Source organism: Pteronotus mesoamericanus, unplaced genomic scaffold (genome assembly GCF_021234165.1).
Source record: "Pteronotus mesoamericanus isolate MK-2021 breed Mesoamerican mustached bat unplaced genomic scaffold, CSHL_Meso_final scaffold_582, whole genome shotgun sequence".
NCBI lineage: Eukaryota > Metazoa > Chordata > Mammalia > Chiroptera > Mormoopidae > Pteronotus > Pteronotus mesoamericanus.
In genome coordinates, this window is record NW_026555323.1 from 3,215,342 (window position 1) to 3,236,603 (window position 21,262).

Sequence of the window (21,262 nt, forward strand, 5' to 3'; positions counted from 1 at the left end):
TTCAGCCCCGCCTCCGGCCACGTTGCCCCGCCCCTCGGCCGAGCTCCACGCCCGGGCGGACGCTCGTCGGGAGGTAGCCTGCCGCTTCCCAAGATGGCGCGCGTGCTGAAGGTGGCCGCGGTGGTGGCGGCGGCGGCTGCGCGCGCAGGAGGTGAATACCCCGCGCCCTCGGGGCTCGCCGTGGGGTGGGGCGCGAGGGCCGGAAAGCCCGGGGCTGCAGGAGTCCGGGGTGGTCGGAGCGACTAGGTGTGCCGCGCTCTTCCCCCCTCAGGCGCGTGCCCAGCGCCGCTATCAGCACCTGTAGGTAGAAGGTATCTCCCGGGAACGCGTCAGGTTAGCCGGGGTCGGGGGGCGGGTCCTCATTCTGCGGGTCTCACAGCCGCCCTGGGAAGGGCGTGCAGCTAACGCTGCCCCTTTCTCGTGAAGCCCCAGAGAGGCTAGGGAACCTGTCCGTGGGGACAGCAAGGCCGGGACAGACGTAAATGGCAGAGGGACGCTGAGTTTACTTTTTGGCGCGCCCTGAGAGACGGGTGAAACCAAAAAGAAGGGCACGTCCTGTAAAACAGGTCCTGTCAGCTGGCCTCCGAGCATTTCCACCACCTGCTGGGAGCACTTGAAGGTCAGTTGGGGGAAGAGGCGCGTTTCCCCCGGAACCGGCTCAAATAAAGTTATATTCTTGTATATGAGCAGGAAAGAGAAAAGCAGACACATTTGTTAGGTTCCTTGAGTTATCCATTAAAAAATAAAAAAAAAATTAAAAGGCTGCCTAGAATCAGTGAGGACAGAAACTCAGGTGTCCTGACTCGCTGGCCCGCTTTCTCCCCACTCCCGCTGCTTCTCGTCCTCATCGGAGCGCAGCTCTTCCCCTGCACCTGGAACTCCCTGCTAGGAAGCCAGTGCCGCGTGGGAGTGTCTCTGCGTTGCTCCCGAATAGGGGTGAAAACCCTTCAGCTCAGCACCTTCAGAAAGCGTTCGAGGGGGTGAACCTTGAAGAACGTCAGGCTCCTCGCCGGGAAGGTGCGCTCTGCACCCCGCCTCTGAAATGTACCGCGCTGCGCACCCTCAAGTCCCGTCTTCAGGCCAAACCAGGGCTCCGTTGATCACTAGTGACCAGGGCGAAGCGATGAGCCAGCCCCCTGCCAAGCGGTGTGGGACAATGGCCTCAGGGCGCTACCCGTTTAAAGAGGCGGTATGTCTGCGTGAAAAATACTATAACAGGCTGAGCACAGCTTGTTAAAACGAATCTCTAATTAACAAATGAGAACCCAAGTTCTGCTAATAACGTGCCCTCCTGGACCCTCTTTCCTCTCCTTGGTAAAATGCGAGTCAGCATCTTATCTGATATACCATTGCAAAACAAAAAAACGTAGCCCTTTGCAAGAAACAAACAAAAAGAAGTCATAAAAGTGTCGTCTCTTATTATGTCTCAAAAGCCATCTCTTAGCAAGTAGATATTGCTCAGAGAACATAAACTGGAGATACTGAAAACCGAGGATCAAAAGAATGGTAAAGAATTTCAGAGGAATGAGAAAAATTAAACGTAATGGCTTAACAGCATGCACTTCGATGTCAGACAGACCTGAGTTTGGGGCCCAGCTTTGCCACCTAGTGTGACTTTGAAGAAAATTACTTACTCAGGCCTATTTTCCTGATCTCTAAGTGGGAAAACTACTACTACCTAATTCACAGAGTTACTGTGACGATTAAAGTGCTCCCCGGACTATGACTATTAGCTCTATTTTATGGCCATAAAGACTCCTGGTCCGAGCCGGGCTGTGGCGTGATCCACTCTCGTTTCAGAATTTGTGATTTAACAGGTTGCTGAGGCAAGATTGCAAAGAAGTCTCGCTGCCTAAGTAACAGTAACAGTGAAATTAACCCGCGGGTCTCTACTAGGAAGAAGAGGTCAAATCAGGGAATGGTTAGGCCAGGGGGTTCTGTCCTCCACAGATTCTGGATCCCAGCAGGAGGAAGAATGCCTTGAGTCTGAGGCATGTCTGCATTGGGGACCATAACCAGTTTGTGGGTTTTTGAAGGCAGAATTATAAATATAGTTTCCACTTTTACATGACACCAAAAGGAGTTCGTTCCCAAGTTAAAGCAATAGTCAGGAGCAGTGTAAGGGAGTTAGGGAGTTACCATAAACAACTAATTTTAACTTGGAAAAGTCGTAAGTCAGTATTCTTGTATCAAAATGCAAAAAGAACACTGTGCTTGTAGTGCCTTCCAGTGACATTATTCCACCAGGATGTCAGTAGTCACTAAATATTGAAAGACTACCGAGCATGTTCTAGATCAGTAGTAACACAGTGACGTTCTCCTGAGTGAAAGGGTAGTCTCTGCATAAAGAGTAATAGGTCTTGGATTTATGAAACGGTGCAGTGAATACAGAAGCACTATGTGTGCCAAGACATGGGCCCAATGCAAGCAATCTTTAGCTGTTGCATGGGATTTGTATTCTACCGTGTACTACCGAGTACAGGGTAGGTGCATAGTCAACGTTTTCCTTTAAAGGAATACAACGTGAGATGCTTCCATTTATAAAAGTTATTTTGTAACCTTTCTTAAAGTGCTAATGATACTCCTTGGAGTTCATTATTTATTTGTGTGTGTCAGGCACCCCTTATATGTATTCATTTTAGTCTAATGACAATCCTGTGAGGTAGGTATTGGCTTCTTGTATAAGAAGACAAAGGCACAAAGAGGGTAAACAACTGGCCCAAGTTACGCAACGTGGCAGGGCTGAGATTTGAACCTGGGCAGCCTGGCACCAGAGCCCATGTTCCCAACCATAGAACCTGAAGGTGAACATATAAATAATAATTGGACTATCAGAGCAGCATTTTGTATGTATATTTTCAGAAGTACTTTTATTATTTCACCCTTCACCCATAGACTGACTGCCAGGACCACCTTTTTTTCCCTTAAGGGTTATTCATAAAACGTAAAAACTAACCATTTTAAAATGTATAATTCAGCTGCATTTATTACATTTACTGTGTTGTGCAATCATCACATTTATTTAGTTCCAACACATTCATTGCCCCAAAAGGAAATCCCCTACCAATGAAGCAGTCACTCCCATTCCTTCCTCGCTCCAGCCCTTGGCAACCACCATCTTCCTTTTTTGTCTCTACAGATTGACCTATTCAGGATATTTCATATAAATGGAGTCATACGATGTATGACCCTTTATGTCTAGCTTCTATCACTTAGCATAATGTTCTCAAGGTTCATCCATGTTATAGCAAGTATTAGTATTTTATATCCATTGTATGGATAATATTACATGGTACAGAATGAGTAATATCCCATTGTTTGGTTCTTGAGAATAGTGCTGCTATGAATACATACAAATTTTTGTTTGAGTCCCTGTTATAATTAATTTGGGTAACTAGGAATGGAATTCCTGGGTCCTGTGGTAATTCTGTATATAACTTTTTGAGGAACTGCCCACCTATTCCATGCCAGCTGTACCATTTTACATTCTTCCAGGCCATGTACAAGGGCTCCAGTTTCTCCACATCTTCATCAACACCTCCTTTGTGGTGTGAAGTGGTATCTCACTGTGATTTTGATTTGCTTTTCCCTGACGGCTAATGATGTTGAGTACATCATGTACATTTTGGCCATTTTTATATCCCTAACCATTTTAAAGAAGCTGAATGATTGCATTCTCACCAGTATCACTGTATTTATTTTTGTCCTATCCCTGGAACATAGGCTTTAGGGGCCAAATAAAACCAATAAAGGGATGTTTCCTTTCTCAAACTTGTTTCCATTTCTAGAGATAAGGTAAACCTATATTGCTGTAGTCTTGACTTTCATATAAAGATGTTACTCATCTTCCTAACGTATTAAGAAGATTCTGTGTTCTATTAAAAGGAAAAAGAATGAGCCATTCTAGGAAATTGCTCCCTCTTTTCCCCGTCCAAAGGATAAGGAGGTTTTGCAGAAAGGTAGACTACAGTGAGGTCTCCAGTTTTTGAAATGTCCCTGAAGGAAAGTGGTGTTGTATGTAACCCGTCACCTTCACTTGGACGTCTGGTTTGTTCCGACATTTCCGTGTGCCCCTGCGCTGGTACCAGGACACCTGCCAAGGCTCCTCCCGCTGCCCCGTGCCTTGCAGAGATGACATGGGTTAGAATTTAGAAACACCTAGAATCAGATTTGACATACCCTCCGAATTTTACAGATCCAGTGACTTATTGTGCATATTACCCTAAATGCACAGTTTTTTAACACAAATACATTCCACATTGACCTTTCATTGCAGTTGGTACACATATCAGAGATGCAGGGGAAAAGAGGGACAGGCAGTTTGACCAGTGATTTTGCTGGTCATTAACATTTTTAAAGTTCACTACTCCTCTGTGACTTGGAGACAGTTTCTTGGTCTCCACAGATAACCCTGCATGCCACTCAACTAGCAGACAATCGTTGTGTGTCATGAACAGTAAGAGGGACTCAATTTATTGTGCACCTGTTGTGTGTCTGGCATTGTACTATATATTTTTATATCAAATATCTAATTTTCACAACAAACCAGCAAGATGGAGATTTAGTGGGTAGTACCAGTATCTTAAAACTGAAATAAAATACAATAGACTAGAAAATAGTAGAGCACATCACAGCTCGTGAACACTAGGTATTCTTTTTATGAAATTCACTTTCAGTAGTACAGTTATGTGTGTGTGTCCTGGGTTGGGATACGCTTGAATGTCGCGGTAATACCATGAGTTCACAGAACAGGGCGGTGCCTGCCTAGTGATAGTGGGGACCTTTGGGAAGTCCGGTAATCAATAACCCAGGCTGGAGCCTAGCAGAAGGCCACGCTAGGCTGGCTTTTGTCTCTGCTGACCTGTGGTGTACCAGGTGTGTCGAGCAGAGCGCCACACTCTGGTCATCAGTCCCAGAGGAGGAGACTAAACAAACGCCCATTGCATCTATGGATCAGAGTCTCCAAGCCCCATGTGGAACCCGCTTTACTTAAAGAGCGAGAGCAGCTTCTTTAAGAAGCCGGTGTCAGTCACCCACGGCCAGCAGGGCTCTCACAGTGGCCTGCACAGGACAGCAGGAGAGTTTGCCTTTGCACACCCCCTTTGTGCCACAGTAGAAAGAACCTTGTCCCCTCCACTCGGGAGACAGCAGTAACGATGGGGTTGGCCATGGCAAGCCACACTGTCCGCAGAGACAAAGGCGCCTTCATGGAGCCTGAGGGAAGAAGTGACATTCCCAGCACCGGGCAGTAGGCCTGGCACCGGCTGGGTGGGCCACTGCTCTTGACAAGGACCTGCGCCAGGCCTGAGGGCTGTCCCTGTGTGGCTCGGTGGGGTGGAAAGACTGCGTGCGTGAGACCGCCTCTCCCCACAAGGTTTATGGTCCTAAATCAAATACTGTCACTTTAATTTCTTTCTTATCGAAAACTTCAGTAAAGAAGAATTTTATGTCAGCTGAAGCTCTGTGATACTAGGTACTGTTTAAAATGTTTTGCATTAAGAGCTAAAAGTATTATTTAAAATGTGTTCTTCAGTTTGCTATATCGTAGTTTTTTATCAAGTGATGTTGCTTTACAAGATTGTGTTTAGACCTTGTGCACGTGTGTAACTTTCATTCCAGGGAGAATGTGGCTCTTGAAGTCCAGAGATTAGGGGCAGGGGACACAGAATAATAACAGAGAACACATAGCAGGCCTCTTCGGCTTCTGAACGAAAGGGATTTCTTTGTATTCAGAAGGGGTTTGGCTTGGAATCCTTCAACATTATAAAAAATATTTTTTAAAAATCTTGTCTCAGAGGAAATTCTCATTGGTTGGAGTACCCTCTTGATCTTTGCTTCTTTTTCCCCCCAATAGTGAGATACTTTGGTTGATAATCATTCAAATAAAATGCACATTAAAAAGTACTGCAAGGTCATGGCTTTAATGAACTTACTATAGATGATAACACAAAAAAATCAGTTATAGAGAGGGAAGAAAATTGCTTGTTCTCATCAGTGAATGTGTTATTTCATTATCACTTTCAAACGTGCCCTTTGTGAAATGCAGAGAATAGCAAATAATTCTCAGTAATAGCAGCTACCCTTTATGTGTTATCAGTAAATATAAACTTATGAAAAATGGCATTCTTTGTTCTGAATCTAAAAAGCTCAGAATTACGTTTTTAATTTCAGACGGTTATTTCAGAACAGAATGAGTAATTTTACACAGTTTTGCCATTTATCTCCCCTGATTTCATTTCAGTCATTCAAAAGAATAGGTATGTAAGTAATTTCTCCATTGATTATTTGTTTCATTTAAAAAATAACTTTAAAAGTACATTCATCTCAAAAGAAGGATCTCAATGACTGCTCCATTTTCCAGGGCTTTTCCCCAGACTTCAAACGCCACTTCCAGCCCTCCGGGCTTTGTCTACCTCGCAGTCCCCACCTCGAGTGGCTGGCGCCGTCTGGAGCCTGGGGCGGCTGAACCACGTGGCCATTGCCGTGCCCGACTTGGAGAAGGCCAGGGCCTTTTACCAGGATGTTCTGGGGGCCCAGGTGAGCGATGTGGTCCCTCTTCCTGACCATGGAGTGTCTGTGGTTTTTGTCAACCTCGGAAACACCAAAATGGAACTGCTTCACCCACTGGGAAATGACAGCCCCATTGCGGGTTTTCTGCAGAAAAACAAGGCTGGAGGAATGCATCACATCTGCATCGAGGTATTTTATTTATTGTAATGCTTGGTGTTTTAAATTTCTCTAAATTTCAAATAAATTTCACAAAACATCTTTTCCTTTTCGAGATTACACGTAGTTACTGTCATCAGCAACATTTATTAAGTCCTGTGAGGGGAACGGTACTGTTGGTCCTACTCCAAGACGGATTCACAGGTATACTCTTCGCCTCTAGAAAACTGCAGATAATAATAATAATATAATTTATTAAATCTGAATTCAGCAGCCACTATAAAAGCCACTGAAGTTGGCCGAAACAGAGCTGAGTTTTGACTGTAGTATTTATTGATTATAGATGATCTCCAATATAACACGAATACAACTGCCTTCACTAGCACAAGGCAATTAGAAGAAGCAACTAAAAGGGCTTTATAAAGTAAGAATTTCTGTATACATGCTAAGTGTTCATGTAATTATTTTCCATCCTTAAAATTCTGTTAACTTGTTTATTACAAAAGCAACACATTTTCAATTACTGACCCTGACGTGTCAAGATCTTTTCAATTGCACCTGCTAACAATTCCTGAAGAAAACCTGAAATGTTAGACAAGAACTTTCTCATTAGAGAGCCTTTATCTGTAGATGTTCGTGTTCAGATAACTGCCTGTAGGAATACAGTATCAGCGGTAGCAATTATGCTTTAATTTAAATTCTTTTGATGGGAGAAATGACACAATTAACAGTTAGGCTTCGTTGCTAATCCAGGAGAGAGGGGTATTGATATCAAGGATTTGCTTAGTTCACACAGCAGACGTATTGGAGAGCCTGCTACTATGCACTTGGATTCGGATGCTTAGGACATGGGCCCCGCCCGCAGGGAGGCGGGGCTCGTTCACCCTGTGATAACCAGAGTTAGTGTATCTGTCTTCTCAGTTGCACAAATGAGGGAGAGATGGATGGCTCGTGGCAAGACAGGAGGCGGAGAGGCATCTGGTCAGGAATCCCCCAGGGCAGGCAAGAGGACGGAGCTCTGCCAGGCAGGGGGACCAGCGTGCGGGGAGGCGCGGAGCTATTTTAACGACCACCACTGGGTCCTCTGGCTGCACAGAGAGCTTGGTGTGCTGCGCTTTCCTTAATCCTCACAGCCATCGTCTGAGGGCGCTGTCCTCCCCATGTGACAGGTGAGGGAACTGAGACTCAGGGCGGCTTGCCCTGAGTCCCGTTAGTAGTTAAGTGCCAAGACTGGGGTTCGGACCCAGATTCGTTCCAATTCCAGGGTTCACACTGGTAGCCACAGTCCCAAATTGTTGTCGTCGTACAAGCTGGGTTTAAACTCTGAGGTGGGAGACCCGTAAGATGTTAGGCAAGGAAACTAACAGAGCCGAATAGTTAACCTTTATCCTTTCCTTAGGAGGTTGATTTTGGCTGCAAGTCTTCATTGCAGTGGACTTGAGGGCTTGTCTGAGACCCCCCAGGATGACAAGCAGGATCCCCAGCCTTTGAATCCACTGTTCCCCGTCCCACACACTGTCTGTGTGCGACATCAGAGCCCAGGCCTTCAAAGGGAGCCGACGCGAGTTAGGAGTTCACTTAAGTGAAGAACGGTGCAAGTTCAGTAACGTGACAGTGAATCTGAAAGTTGAGGGTGGGGGCAGATGAAAAGGCGCATCAGTGTAAAATGAGGGTAGGTGGTAGGAGAAGGGGTGGAAGTGGTCGGTGAGTGCCACATCAGCGGGACACTCCCCACGATATTCTCCGCTTGCTCTCCGTAGAAAAGCCAGTGGCTCATCTGGGAATTCAGACTTGACGAGCTGCCGGGCAGCCCTGTGTCGGAGCACAGGACGCCGGGGCTGCCCCAGGCATCGCCCCTCCCCAGCCTGCGGGGAGGGAAGGCCGGAGGTGCCCTGGAAACCACTCAGCCGTCTCCCAGTGTGGACTGGCCGTGTTGATGCTTCTGCCCCTGCAGGCCCGTCCCTGAAGAGGTGGTCCTGGCGGGAACAGGGCTGGCCGCGCTTTCCCTCAGTAACTCGCCCAGGCAGCAGGGCCTGTCACAGGGAGAACATTAAAGGCCACGGAAAACACTTCCTTACTCAACGAGCTTGTGCTGAGGGTGTAAAAATATTAAAATGCTTCTGTGCAGGCTGGTAAACAGCTGTTGCCCTGACCCTCCTGAGTGACATCTCCCTTCAGAAGGAGCCTTCCCTGGGACCCCCGCCCCCACCACACCCGCAGGGCCGGCAGCTGGAGGGCAGTGCTTGTGCAGCGGGCTCCCCCAGGACTCAGCGCCCGGTGGGGGCCCCGCAGCGCTGCTGGGTCGGTGCCTCGGTCTGTGTTACTTTCCTCGTTTGTGTTTTCAGTAGCACTGTGACCTTCGCTGCCCTGGGCGCTGGGGATGGGTAGCCGAAGAAAGGACAGCATTCTGTCCCGCTTCATGCATGTCCTCGTGCCCTGCGTGTCCCACAGAGGGTACAGGTCACATTCACGCCCTGCATTCCCACAGAGGGTACAGGGGACTGACCAAAATGAAGCCTGGAAGGTACAAAAGGTAAACATACTAACAAAGCAGGTGAGAACAAAGGACATGGAAGGCAAGTAAAACTGCAGCTGAGATCAGTATGCCCACTAGTTCCGCCAAACGTGGCCTCCCAGTTGCCAAAGAAAAGGGGAAATTCACAGTCTGAAAGGGACTATGGCCTCTCCCGCCCTCCTTCCTCATCCCTCTCGTTCCCAGACAGTTCCGCCCTGAAGACTTTAGGGAGGGCAGAGCAGAGCCTGTGCTCGCTGGCGAGGGCTGGCGGAACCCCGCACGCCACGCGGGCGCTGCTGGCTCTCAGGTGGGGTCGCAGGGTACCCATACGCTGGCGCTGCCTGCCCTGGGAAAGACCGGGCGGTTCAGGGCGGGGCGTCAGAGTCTGAGCAGGGTGGGCTGGCGGGCTGTACCCCAGAGGTAGCCAGACGCGGGGTGTCAGAGCGAAGAGGCATCGGCATGGGGGCGAGTCCAGTGCGGAGTTGGAGCCCAGGCGTGCCGAGGGGGTGGGGGGCGGATGGAGCATTGGCGCCTGTGCAGTGAGTGTGTGTGTGTGCGCGCGCGTGCAAGGCACGGGCCACAGGGGAGGGGCATGGTTGCCCGGAGGGAGGTTTATCAAGTGAGCCAGGAGCCAGGCTCCCGGGGCCAGAGAAATGCGTTACAAGTACGGAGAGGATGTCAGCTTTCGTCTACGGGCAGCCGTCCTGGCTCAGGCTGCTGGGGGAAAGCACATGATGGAAATGTTATGTCAGAAATGAGAGAGAAAAAAGTGTGAAGAAACGCAGCAGTTGTCACAGTTTTATTTTCTGGGTAGTCACGTAATAGGTGACTCATTTTCTTGTTTATGCTTTTGTGTGTTTTATAGATCTTTTTCCCTGAGCATATGTTCCTTATGAAGGGAAAGTTATATAACTTTAAGGTAAAAGGCCAGCGAGGTAACTTATTTCCTGCGTGTTGGGAAATGGCTATTCTTCAATCAGAAAGGGAGAGCATTCTACTTTTCAAAAAATTCCATTCTCTTCTTGGCTTTACAAGAAACCCTAGAGAATTGCTAAGCTTCACAAGGCATCTGTGTATCGCCAGCTCCCAGACATGGGGGTTTTATAGAATGATAACATTTCTAGAGAACAGAACAAAGCAAAAAGTTAGGCAATTTGATAAAAGGTTTAAATTTTCTGTGTTATTAACTGAAGACAAACTTTTAGATTTACATCTATTGCTAACATCATTTTGTAAATGAAAGGGCATTTTATTACCAAGTAAAAAGAAAGAAGAGGAAAAAGAACTTTTAAAATTTGGAGGAACACATGTCAAACTGAGTGTAGTAATTACCTCCGGAGAGGAAAATGGTACTAGTGGTGGTCAAGGGGTACCTAGCTCTCCGTTTTCCTGTTCTGCGTAATTTAAAAATTATTTTCAAATGTAAAGACTGAATTTAAACTAACTTTGGGAAAACGGAAAAAGAGGTCAACTTCAACAGAATGAAATTCGCTGTATCAAGGTGCAAAAAGGTATCATGCTTGGGAAGGGCCTCACCATCCGGACAGGTGAGAACAGAGCAGCCACCTGACGGTGGCAGGGAATGACCACGCTCACAGTCCGGCTCGGCTCTGGCAGACCTGTCAGGCTTTACAAGAAACGTTACCAAGAACATACAAGTAGAGGGTATGTCGTCGGAAGAAATCATAGTTCACTCATGGTAGCACTTAGTGTCCTTGTTGTCTTTCTGACCAGTTTTAGAATCCAGTATGTATATATAGTCCTTGGTTCTTTGAAAATAAGATTGTATAATATGGGCATTTGTTAAAGGTACACGTTGGGCACAAACTATTTGGCATGCTGTTAGGTCGATAAACTCTGGGGCGATTTACGACAGCTCAGGAATGTGGCCGCTCGTATTCTCCTTTCTGTCCTTCTGGTGGGTTCCCAGTCTAAGGATGATTTTCCAGGACAGAGGAGAACCATTTTTCCATAAGTATAGAGAGACACATTTGCTCTTTTCCTAGGCTGTCAATAAACGTGAAGAACACAGAAGTGATTTAGAAGAGAAAAATTAGAAATGTTCGGAGTTTTAAAATGGAAAAACACATTTTGGTTACAGTTTACTAGTGATTTTCCTGTGTATGAAGTTTTAATTTCAGAAACATTAACCAGGTAGTTTGGCAGGGGGAAGTTTGGGGATCAGGGAAACATCCACGGTTACTGAGTGCGCACCATAAACTGTGCGGGGAGCTGCTTATTCATCCCCTTTAATCTCTTGCCCGTTTGTATGGCAGGCCTCGTCTCCCTATTGTATAGCTGGGGAGCCCAAGGCTCTTGGGAAAAAACGATGTATGCAGTATCACCAGTAGCACCAAGGGAAGAAAATGTTACAGAATGTAGCATATATTGTAGAAGTCATAGGGAGAAAGGTTTGCAGATGGTGAAAATTCGCCAGCCCTGCAGGCACTCACCAAGGACAACCCAGCCGCTGCTGCTGCTTCTCTGACGTGCGACGGCTTCGGGACAGAGGGGCTGGGGCACCAGGGCTTGCAGCGCTTCTGCCCAGCCTTAGGGTGCTGTCGCTCGGTGTTCGTATGGTCTCTAACGTGTCCTTACTCCCTTGTCTCAAGGTGGACGACATAAAGGCAGCTGTGACGGATTTGAAAGAAAAGAAGGTCCGCAGTCTAAGTGAAGAGGCCAAGATAGGAGCGCACGGGAAACCGGTGATTTTCCTCCATCCTAAGGACTGTGGGGGCGTCCTCGTGGAGCTGGAGCAGGCCTGAGGGGCGCGCGCGGGCCTGGCAGAGCGGGGTCAGTGTGCGCTGCGGCGCTGAGGCCCTCACTCCTCTGTGGCTTCGAAGTTAAAAACTAAATTGCAGGCAGAGAATCAGAACATTATTTATATATATATATATATCTACCTATATATTTGTTAATTATTTTGGGCTTTCTACTGATTTGGAGAAAATTTTGCTTACTTAGCACCTAGGGAGTATTGTTAAAAATCATATTCATAGTAATAAATTATTCCTGTCCTAAAATGGGATGATTGTGTACAGAATATTGGCTGTGGAAGGGGATGTTGTGTGTTGGGGGGGGCACGCAAAGGACCTCAAAAGCCTTGTTCTTCTGGGACTGTCACGTTCACTAGCTCCTGAGGGCGGGCATTTGGGGTGGTACGGACTACATGTGCCAATAGGAAGTGTCAGAGGAAACGTGCAGCGTGACCTATTCGTTGTGGAGATGGCTGCATTCTTTTTTAAATCAGCAGGCACGGAGAAGGCAGCGGATCTGCAGAGGCAGCAATCATTGCGGTGCTAGAACACGGCAGGTCCTGAAGAGTTACTCAAAGTGAACAGAGCCCATTGCAAAGAAGCTTCCGGTCCACTTGGGAAACAACTTCAAGAAATAAATGTAAATACTTAAAAAAGAACACGAAGGAGCTGAAAAGAAAAGGGAAGGGAATATAGCCCTCACAGGAAGGGCTTAGAGGCATATCAGGTCTTTCAAATATAACAGAAACAAGGCTCGTATGAATTTTAAGACTCTGCAGGTGGATGGATGTATAGAATGTACAGCGCACGGGAAAGTGGTTAACATGTTAAATTCATGGGTGGATGGATGTTGAGTAGATAAGCAGGTGTGTACAGAGTGAGCTTGTTACTATGGAAGCAACGGAGCCACCCGGCCAGGCCTATGCTAAGCATTTTAAACTCACCCCATCTGTGAGATTGGACACCGATATTAACCCCACTTTACGAATAGGGAAATAGCTCCGATAAAAGCCCCCATCTGCCTGACCTCCCCAAACCGTTTACCTCCACCACGTCTGCTTCCAAGGGAGAAGCAACTACAGGTTGTAGGGGATCCTGTACCTGTTGGGGGCCGGAAACTGGATCTGCACTTCTCGAAGTGTCTAAATCCGAGGCTCTTTCCTGTGTTTACATTGGCAGTGGGCTCAGACTGGGTGCCGGCGCCCACACAACAGGATGAGAGCAGGACTGGAAGTGATCTTCTGATGGATGAGAAGATCCTAGTCTCAAAAGTTGTTCTCGGAGCCTGGGGTAGGAGCGTGGATTTTCTTTTTCTGTATCTTTCTGCCAACATGTTTTCTACGGTACCTTTCTCAGAGCTGTTGAAGCAGCACTAAAATCAAGATGAACTCAGGGTTTTCAGGCCTTGTCTGTCCTCTTTGGTCAGATGATGACGTTCAGCTAGCAGTGACATTAACAACAGGTGTCCGTGTCTCCAGGTGACCAACGGACGTGACACTGGATTCCCAGAATCCACAGGGTCTGAGTAGGGATGGCACCACCTGCTCAGTTCAAAGCCAGGAAAGCTGTCAGCTCTGTGCCTTTCACCAGTCGGACAAAGATTTTACCTTTATAGGCTTATTCTATGCAGAAAGCCACCTCTTGGTTTTAACTCAATCCGTAGTTGTTAAAAAGGCAAACTGTATTCTATAGTTTTATAAATGGAAGGAGTTGGTTTTTTCTAGAGAGGAAGGCTGCCATGTTTTTTTGCTGAGAGAAATGCCAACAGGGTCCTCCTGAGGGCTGGAGATAAGGAGGGAAGGGCTTCCCCTTGCCAGGGGCGCAAGCAGCACCCACAAGCAGTGGATGCGATGGGAGTCGTTTCCAGAGGATAAGCCAAGAGGTGGCTTTCAGATGCATGACCAGGTAGCTGTCCCCAGAGTCCCGTCAGGGTGACCAGAATAGAGAGTGAGGCTCCAAGTGGTGCACAGGAACGTAAATGCAATTTGCTAGTGAGAAACTGAGTTGTTTGCAACAAGGCTGTGAACACCGCAAGGGCGATGGATTGGGAATGGACAGAGAGGATGCTTGGGCAGCTGAGCCGGCAGAGCCTGGGCGTCTTCCCAGAGTCTGCCGCCCCCGCCCCGCCCCAGCTGTGTGTGGGGGCCCGGGGGTTTGTTCCTGCAGCTGAGCCTGAAATGAACTCTCTGTTGTCATTCCCTTTCCATGCACCGTGTGTCAGGGCCAGCATTCGGGGTCTACCTGACGGAGATACTTGTCATCCTAAATCAATGCTATGACATTCTGGCTGGTATCTCAGTCTCTACAGGTTTGGCTGCTGGGAGTTCATTCTCATGAGAGAGGATCTCTTGGGTGCGCCCACATTGGTGTTTTCAGTGGGTGGGCTGGGAGCCAGACCCGTGTAAATGTCACTTCTAAGCCTGTTGGCAGAGCGTGGCCGTCTCAGTCGGTACCCATTGTCACCAGGCTGCTTGATGCCATAGCAGCAAAAGACACTGGGAAAATGAAATCCAGCGTTTCATTTATTTCGGGCTTTGAATGCATCTTATACAACATTGCCTCATTTGAGGGCCACGTGATACTTGTATGTATGTTACAAAACACATATAAGGCAACAGGATGAAATAGATTTAAAAAGTCACAGTACGTGGAAGTTCAGGGCCCGATAGTAAAAAGATGGCCCTCGACAGTTCCTGTGCCGTTTCCACAGGTCAGCCAGACTTTTGTCTCTGATCTTGTTAGCAGCCAAACAACCCCAGAACACAACCGGTTACAACTTTCGGGGGCTCTGGAAGATAAAACCTCGCATATGGCCTAAGACAGTCAGGCTTTCCTAGAAGTGAGACATGAGAAAAATTTTCCTTAGGTTCTCACACAGAAAAGACACTTGGAGCTTATGGGAAACGTTCTCAACAGCTTCCCCATAATAAATAAGGAGCCCCTGCGTCAGAATCACCCGGTGGGTGTAAAACAGGTCTCTGGGCTCTGCACCTGAGAGCTTCCGATTCTGCAGGTCTGCAGTGAGAGCTGAGAATGTTCCTCTCCAAGCAGGTACCAGGTGATGGGGGACCACCATGTCAGAATCCTGCCCAGGGCAGAGAAGCAGGGGACGGTCCCTCCCTTTCTGTCTCATACGCAGATGTTGGCTTGTGAAGCATCAAAGCCAGAAACTGACTGGCTCACTCTCCGACTTCCCTGGCCTGTCGGCAGCCCTTACAGCCAGGAGTCTGGGCTGCAGGGCCAGGAGAAGTGGGGCAGGGGGTGAAAAACAACGCAGCCAGTCACGGCGGCATCCGTCCGATCTAGCTGGCATTGTAGACTCACATATATAACTGTAAAAGTCACACTTCTTCCCCCCTTTTGCCATTACTTCCTCCTCCCCCTAAAATAACGGACTCGGAATTGGATGGGACCCCATGCCGCCACCCTGCGGACATTAACATTGCACGCCTCGAACAAGAAGGCCGCTCGGAAGCGAGAAGGTGAAGTTCAGGTGCCTCTGCTGGCTTCACAGGCCACGTGGGACAGAGCTGTTTTTGGGGAGCCCTGTCTACCTGTGTCATTCGGGTGAGTTACTTAAGCGGCCGCGTCCTGGGCTGAACCCAGGTCCAGGTGCTTGCAGCCTCTGTCACCTCTGTGGCAGCCGACCCCTCAGCACACTGCAGAGAGCTGGTCCGCATTTTATACACGCAGCCTGACACAGCGCTTCACATGTGTGATTCACTGGCTTGGTGTCTTACACATGTGAAATCCAAAATAAGGTCACAATTTAAAACCCCGTGAAGGGGTAAGGCACAGCATATAGTAAAGGCAAGAGGTCCCTGGCAGTCATGCCCATGGTGGGAAACACATTTGCTCTTTCCCCACACACCTGCCCCAGTGAAGGTTCCTACCTTCAGGTTGCACAAGCCAGAGGCTGAAGTTGAATCCCGACACAGCCTCTCCCCCACCAGCCGCCCCTCCGTGTGTGCGCACGCACGTATGCACACGCGCGCACAGAGCCATCACAAAGGCCTCTTTCTGTAGGCTTTCCGGTAGCTCCGGCCCATCTGCTGCTCTCCGCCCCGCTCTGTCCGGCTCCCTGCATCCGCTCTCATCCCCGCGGCCCTCGCCTGGCAGCCAGAGCGTGTGTGTTTAATGTATGGGGATTATTTTTTCCCTGTAGTCATGTCAGCAGCTGTTAGACATGTCCAAAGAATCTCAGCCTCACCCCTTAACAAGGGAGGACAACTTCAGGCCTCGCTGAGGCACTGCTTCCCACTGGCCCGCGTGGCAAACATGAAGGCCTTGTTGACATTTTGGGGGAAGCTGACGGTCTCGTGCCCTGATGGCCACATAAATTGGGACCTCTCTACCCAGCCACGGCATCTCCCCAGCAGTTGGGCAGTTCTTATCAAAGTTGCACGCCTGCGTGCTTTCCGACCCAGTGTTAGAAATTTATCCTAGAGGGCGAAGTGTGTGGCGAAGGTTATGTATTGCGCTATTGTTTGTAATAGCAAATGGTTGGAAATGATCTACAGGTCTCTGGATAAGGAACAGGTTGTCCTGTATAGGGGGACATTCAGATCATGGAATTCAATACAGCCGTGAAAAATAGCAACGAAATTCTCTATGTGCAGACATAGAATCTCCTTTAAGGTAGATGGTTACACGAAAAAAGGGAGTGGCGGACTGGTGTGTGAACCAGTGCGTGCGTGGTTGTACGTGTGTAACATCTGCGATGGACACCCAGCTGCACAGAACGTTAAGCTGTGGTGAGGGAACTGAGTGTCTTTGGGGACTTTCCTCTCTGTCCCCTGTTGTCACTTTAGAATTTCAAACCACGTTGACAGTATTACCCACTCAAAAAATAACTACATGAAAACAGATAAAATGTATTATATCAGCACCCACAACATGCCTGGCACTTAGTAGCTCTTTAGTGCTTGTTGACCAAATGACACCTGCCACCCCCCGAGGCATGTGCTCTGTGTTAAGTCCCTGTGACTGTGTAACAAATTACCCTCAACTTGACAACTGAAAACAGCAAACATTTAGTGTCCCCTGGTTCCTGTGGGTCTGGGCCCTGGCATGGCTTGCCTGGGTGTCCTTGGGTGCCCCCCATGGGGTCGTGGTTCAGGCGTACGCTGAGGCTGCAGCCATCCATCCAAAGGCTGAGGTGAGCTGGGGCAACCTACTCGCATGCTTACGTACATGGATTTGGCAATGACCTTTCCTGGGTTCCACGCCACATGGCAGCCCCACAGGCTGTCTGAGTATGTCCTCACGCAGGGCCGTCGGCGGGCCAAGAGGAAAGAGGACAGCAGAGGGTGTCCACATGGAAGCCAGTCCTTTCTTGTAACCCAGCCTGAGCTGTGATATTCCTTCACTTCTGCCGGCCCTGTTCATCAGGTCAGTCGGTAAGTCCATGCCACCCTCAGGGAAGGGTTCACATTGGACGCGGACCACAGGGGCCACCAAGAGGCCACCCAACGCACGTCCTGGTGCTTGAGTGGTTCCTCCATAGCACGAAGTCTTTCAGGAGGCCTCGCCTGCTGGTCACACATACCTTCCACCCCTCCAGACTCCTCTACATAAGCCTTTCTTCATTCCCCCAAACACACTGTGCTCCTGCCAGCTCCGAGGCCCGAGCACACGCTGTTCCACTGCCTGGAACAGGGCCCAAATGTCCGAGAAGAGCACCCCTCCCCCACTGCGAGCTTTCACAGCTCCCTGTGCCTGTCAAGCCTCGCACTGCATTGGTAACTTCCCTCCGTGCGATGGTCACATTCCTACTTGTCTCTCCCAGAAAGCTCCGCGAGGGGAGCGAGTGCATGTGCTTTCCCTCCTCACTCCCCCAGTGCCCTGCCAGTATCTCCCATGGGGCAAACCCAGCGGGAAGCCCCAGGCCCAGGGAGCCCCAGGCACCGTCCACAGACGTCAGCTTCCTGGGCTCAGAGCAGGCCGGGCGGTGGGGGCAGTGGGTCCGGAGGGGCCGGCGAGGGGACAACCCAGACCGACACGGCTTCACCCTCCTGTCCTTCATCTGGATGGAGAAGTCTCACTACTATCATATTATCGCGGAATCAAGTCAGCTCGGTCACATTCTCACCTGGTCCCTAAAATGCTAACCAGTTTGGTCTGCACGAGGAAGTGAGGGAAAAGGGGGACAAGGAACAGTTAACAGTGAGCACGCCAGCTGCCAGGGGCTATTGTTCTGCTCCGGTCTGGACACATCTGGAATGTCTCTAAACCTCATCTGGCACAGCAGCTGCAATTGGAGTCCCTACCAGATTAAGTTTATGACAATCTGTTGTCAGTTTCCAGGATTCACATGCCACCTACTAAAGAGGCAGAGCACACGGGCCTGTGACAGGCGTCCTTTCCCAGTCTCCGACGGTGACGGTGACCTCTGCTGCTTCTGGCCCACTACCCTTAGCCCTTCCTCCCACGATGGCCCTCACCGCGTTGGTCACCAAGGGGCCACGCGTGTCTGTTCCAATGACATGTTCCGGCATGGGGAATCAACTGCAGGACAGGTCACGGGTGCGCGAGGCCCGCTGTGGGGCAGACCTGGGCCCTGACTCCATGCCCCTGACGACAGTCAGCCCTCCTTGGACCGATCGAGCCCAGCGGCGTTTCGCTTTTCTCAGAATTTTCCCAGGCTTTCCAAAGCACCAACATGACTTGAGAGGCGACGTCCGGAAGTCTGCACAGGGCCTTGGCATTCCCCTTTTCCTGGAGCACCCGTGACCCTTAGCAAATGGCCAGAGGCCCCCGTAGGGAAGAATCAGGCAGATCAACAGCATATGTTTCTGGCGATGCTGTGGCGTCTTCTCAGGACACTCAGCCTCCCCTTTCATCGAGGGACCCTGGGACTAGGAACGGCCTTCAGCCTGGAAATGTGGCCGCTCTTCATTCTTCAAGGTCTACTAACCACTGCCAAAGGTCCCGTGGGCGGAGCATCCGGGTTACCACTGTCTTCCTGCTGTGACAACAAATAGCCCCCCACCTTGTCTTTGGCAGTTCAGTCCTGCTACTCGGGTTCTGCCATCATAGAACTCCACCATCCCCAAGGAGCCCAGGGACCATCTCAGTAGGGACATCTCCTACCATCACCCCCGGCCTGCAGAGGAGAGCAAGCGCAGCATCCTTAAGCAACAGAAGGCCGGTCTCCTCCGACACAGGACAGCAGGCTGTTTCCACGAGCCAGGGACAGACTGCGGTTCTGACAGACTCAAGGTGCAGGATTTTCAGCCTTATCTGAGTCTATTTGGACATTGCGCTCCAAACCTCAGGATCTTACTCCACACCAAGCCGTCGTCGTGTGGGATGCTGGTCAAGCCTTTGAATTCCACTGGTGCTGGCATTCTGCACCTTGAAATGGTTCTTAAATATCTTCCAGGCGTTCGTTTGATCAGACGGCCAGTCTTCCCCGAGGGCAGCCTCTATGGCAGGCACTGAGCTGTGAGCAGAGGATGTGCCCTGAGCTGTGTCAAAGCATGTACGGAGGCGGGGGCGAGGAGGGTGGGGTGGGGGAGAGCGAGAGCAAGAGAGAGAACAGTTAATCAAATGCTCAGGAAGACAAAGAATTGCAAAACACATTAAAAGTCAGGAAGGAAAATGCTGGAATAGCGTTTCCGAGCAGCTCTGTGGGGTCGGCAGCGGCAGGCGGGGGGAGGCTTTTCTGGGGAGCCGAAGGCCAGGAGAGGGGAGGCAGTTGAGAAGCTGGAGCTCTTGTCAAGCAGGGGAGTGGGCCCCACCGGGACGTCTGGCATCTGCTGTCCTTGGAGGCTTCGTGCGCCCCCACGAAGGCCAGGCTTTCTGCTGGGAGGGGCTTTAACAAGAGCTTCTCTGAGAAGGAAAAAAAAGAAACACAAAAACCCCAGCCAGAGAGAAAGCCACCCTGCCGCAAAGAGACAATACCTCAGCGCCCGTCTCTGGAAACTATAAGGCGGCTTCCCGGAGTCTCTGCCTTCTGTGTGAAGTGTTCTAGGAATGTTTCCAAGACAGGGAGGCAGGCAGGCCCAGGACAGGAGCCAGGAGCCAGCGCCGAGCCTTGGGGGTGGGTGGGAGGGGTGGGAGGGGAGGGAGTGGGGGGAGGCAACCGGCCAAGGCAGCCCCAGGAGCGGGAGGCTGGGCTCCGTGCAGAAGGATCCAGAATGGCGTCCCTGCAGCCCTTCTCACCAGGGAATCATCTGTCAGTGTCCTTGTCCCTAATGTCCCTGTCAGGATTGTGCTTGTCACTCAGCACTGCGGTTCACCAGGGCTCACCCAGCTGAGCAGGAGCTCAGTGATGCTGTGGAGGACGGGCCAGGACCCAGCCCTCACTTGCCTCCCTTGTGTTGGGCCGGCGTTTGCACTTGGACCTGGGGTGGCCAGCTCTGGGCCTGAAGCGGGGGTGGAGGGGCAGGGCCAGGGCATCGCCAGGGACACTCGTGGGTGTCACTGTGTGATCGGCGTGGCCAGCCTTGGACGCTGCCTCGCCCAGGACAGACCCAAAAGCCAGGTCACAGCCCTGTTGCGGTCTGGTTGTCTGTTTTATCGTCTATAGAAATGTAGCAGTGTTTCATTTTCTTTATTTGAAAGCATTCCCTGCTTGCAATGAACTTTTATATACTTACCAGATTTTTTTTTCATGCAAATAAATGGAATTAGAAGATACTACGGCAGGGTTGCTCAGCCTCAGGCCGTTGGTGTCTCGGCTTGGCCAGATCGCTTTGCGTGCGGGGACTGACCTGAGCTGTGTGCTGTAGAATGTTTAGCAGCGTCCCAGGTCTCTAGCCTCTGGATGCCACAAGCATCGGCCCATCGGTGACAACCAAAAGCGTCTCCTGACGTTGCCAGGTCATTGTGGAATGGCCTGTGACCAGCCCCAAGTTCTGATGTGGGAAACATAGTTGATCTTGTATAAACCCAGTCCAGCAGGACCAGAGGATGGAGAGGGGACTCTGGCGGCGGGGGAGGGGGGCAGAAGGGGCGGGTCATTCAGCCCTGGGTCCTGTCCCTGGAAAAGCCACATTGGAAAAGCCAGCAAGTGAGCCCAGGCAATGTCGAAGGTCACCGCAGAGCCCAGTGGTCCCTGTGGCAAAGTGCTCCTTGTATCACCTCCACTGTCAACCCCACTGTGACGCTGTGACTCAGGCCCAGCAAGGTCTGTGCCCCCCGACGGCACTCAGTCCAGTTGCAGAAGGCACCGCTCCAAAAACCTCCCCGAGCCTCTGCCTCCACAAGCTTTATGTATTCAATTCTTTTTGAATGGGTTTTTTTGTTTGTTTGTTTTTTGGATTTTTTTTGTATTCAATTCTTTAAGTTCCTCTCAAATGTGCTTCTGAGGTTCCAGAAG

The 21,262-nt window shown here is 50.0% G+C and overlaps 1 protein-coding gene across 1 annotated transcript; it reads left to right on the forward strand.

Moving 5' to 3' along the window:
• The first annotated feature begins 43 nt into the window (after positions 1-43).
• MCEE (methylmalonyl-CoA epimerase) lies at positions 44-12,204 on the forward strand. The gene is made up of 3 exons (XM_054561963.1): positions 44-151; positions 6,362-6,699; positions 11,794-12,204. The coding sequence occupies exons 1-3, from the start codon at positions 94-96 to the stop codon at positions 11,944-11,946; spliced, it is 549 nt and encodes a 182-aa protein (XP_054417938.1). The 5' UTR covers positions 44-93; the 3' UTR covers positions 11,947-12,204.
• Positions 12,205-21,262: the final 9,058 nt, after the last annotated feature.

Coding starts and splice junctions, on each gene's coding strand:
- MCEE (XM_054561963.1), top strand. CDS start 94: ATGGCGCGCGTGCTGAAGGTGGCCGCGGTGGTGGCGGCGGCGGCTGCG. Junction 152..6,361: donor GGCGGCTGCGCGCGCAGGAG/GTGAATACCCCG, acceptor TCCATTTTCCAG/GGCTTTTCCCCAGACTTCAA. Junction 6,700..11,793: donor TGCATCACATCTGCATCGAG/GTATTTTATTTA, acceptor CCTTGTCTCAAG/GTGGACGACATAAAGGCAGC.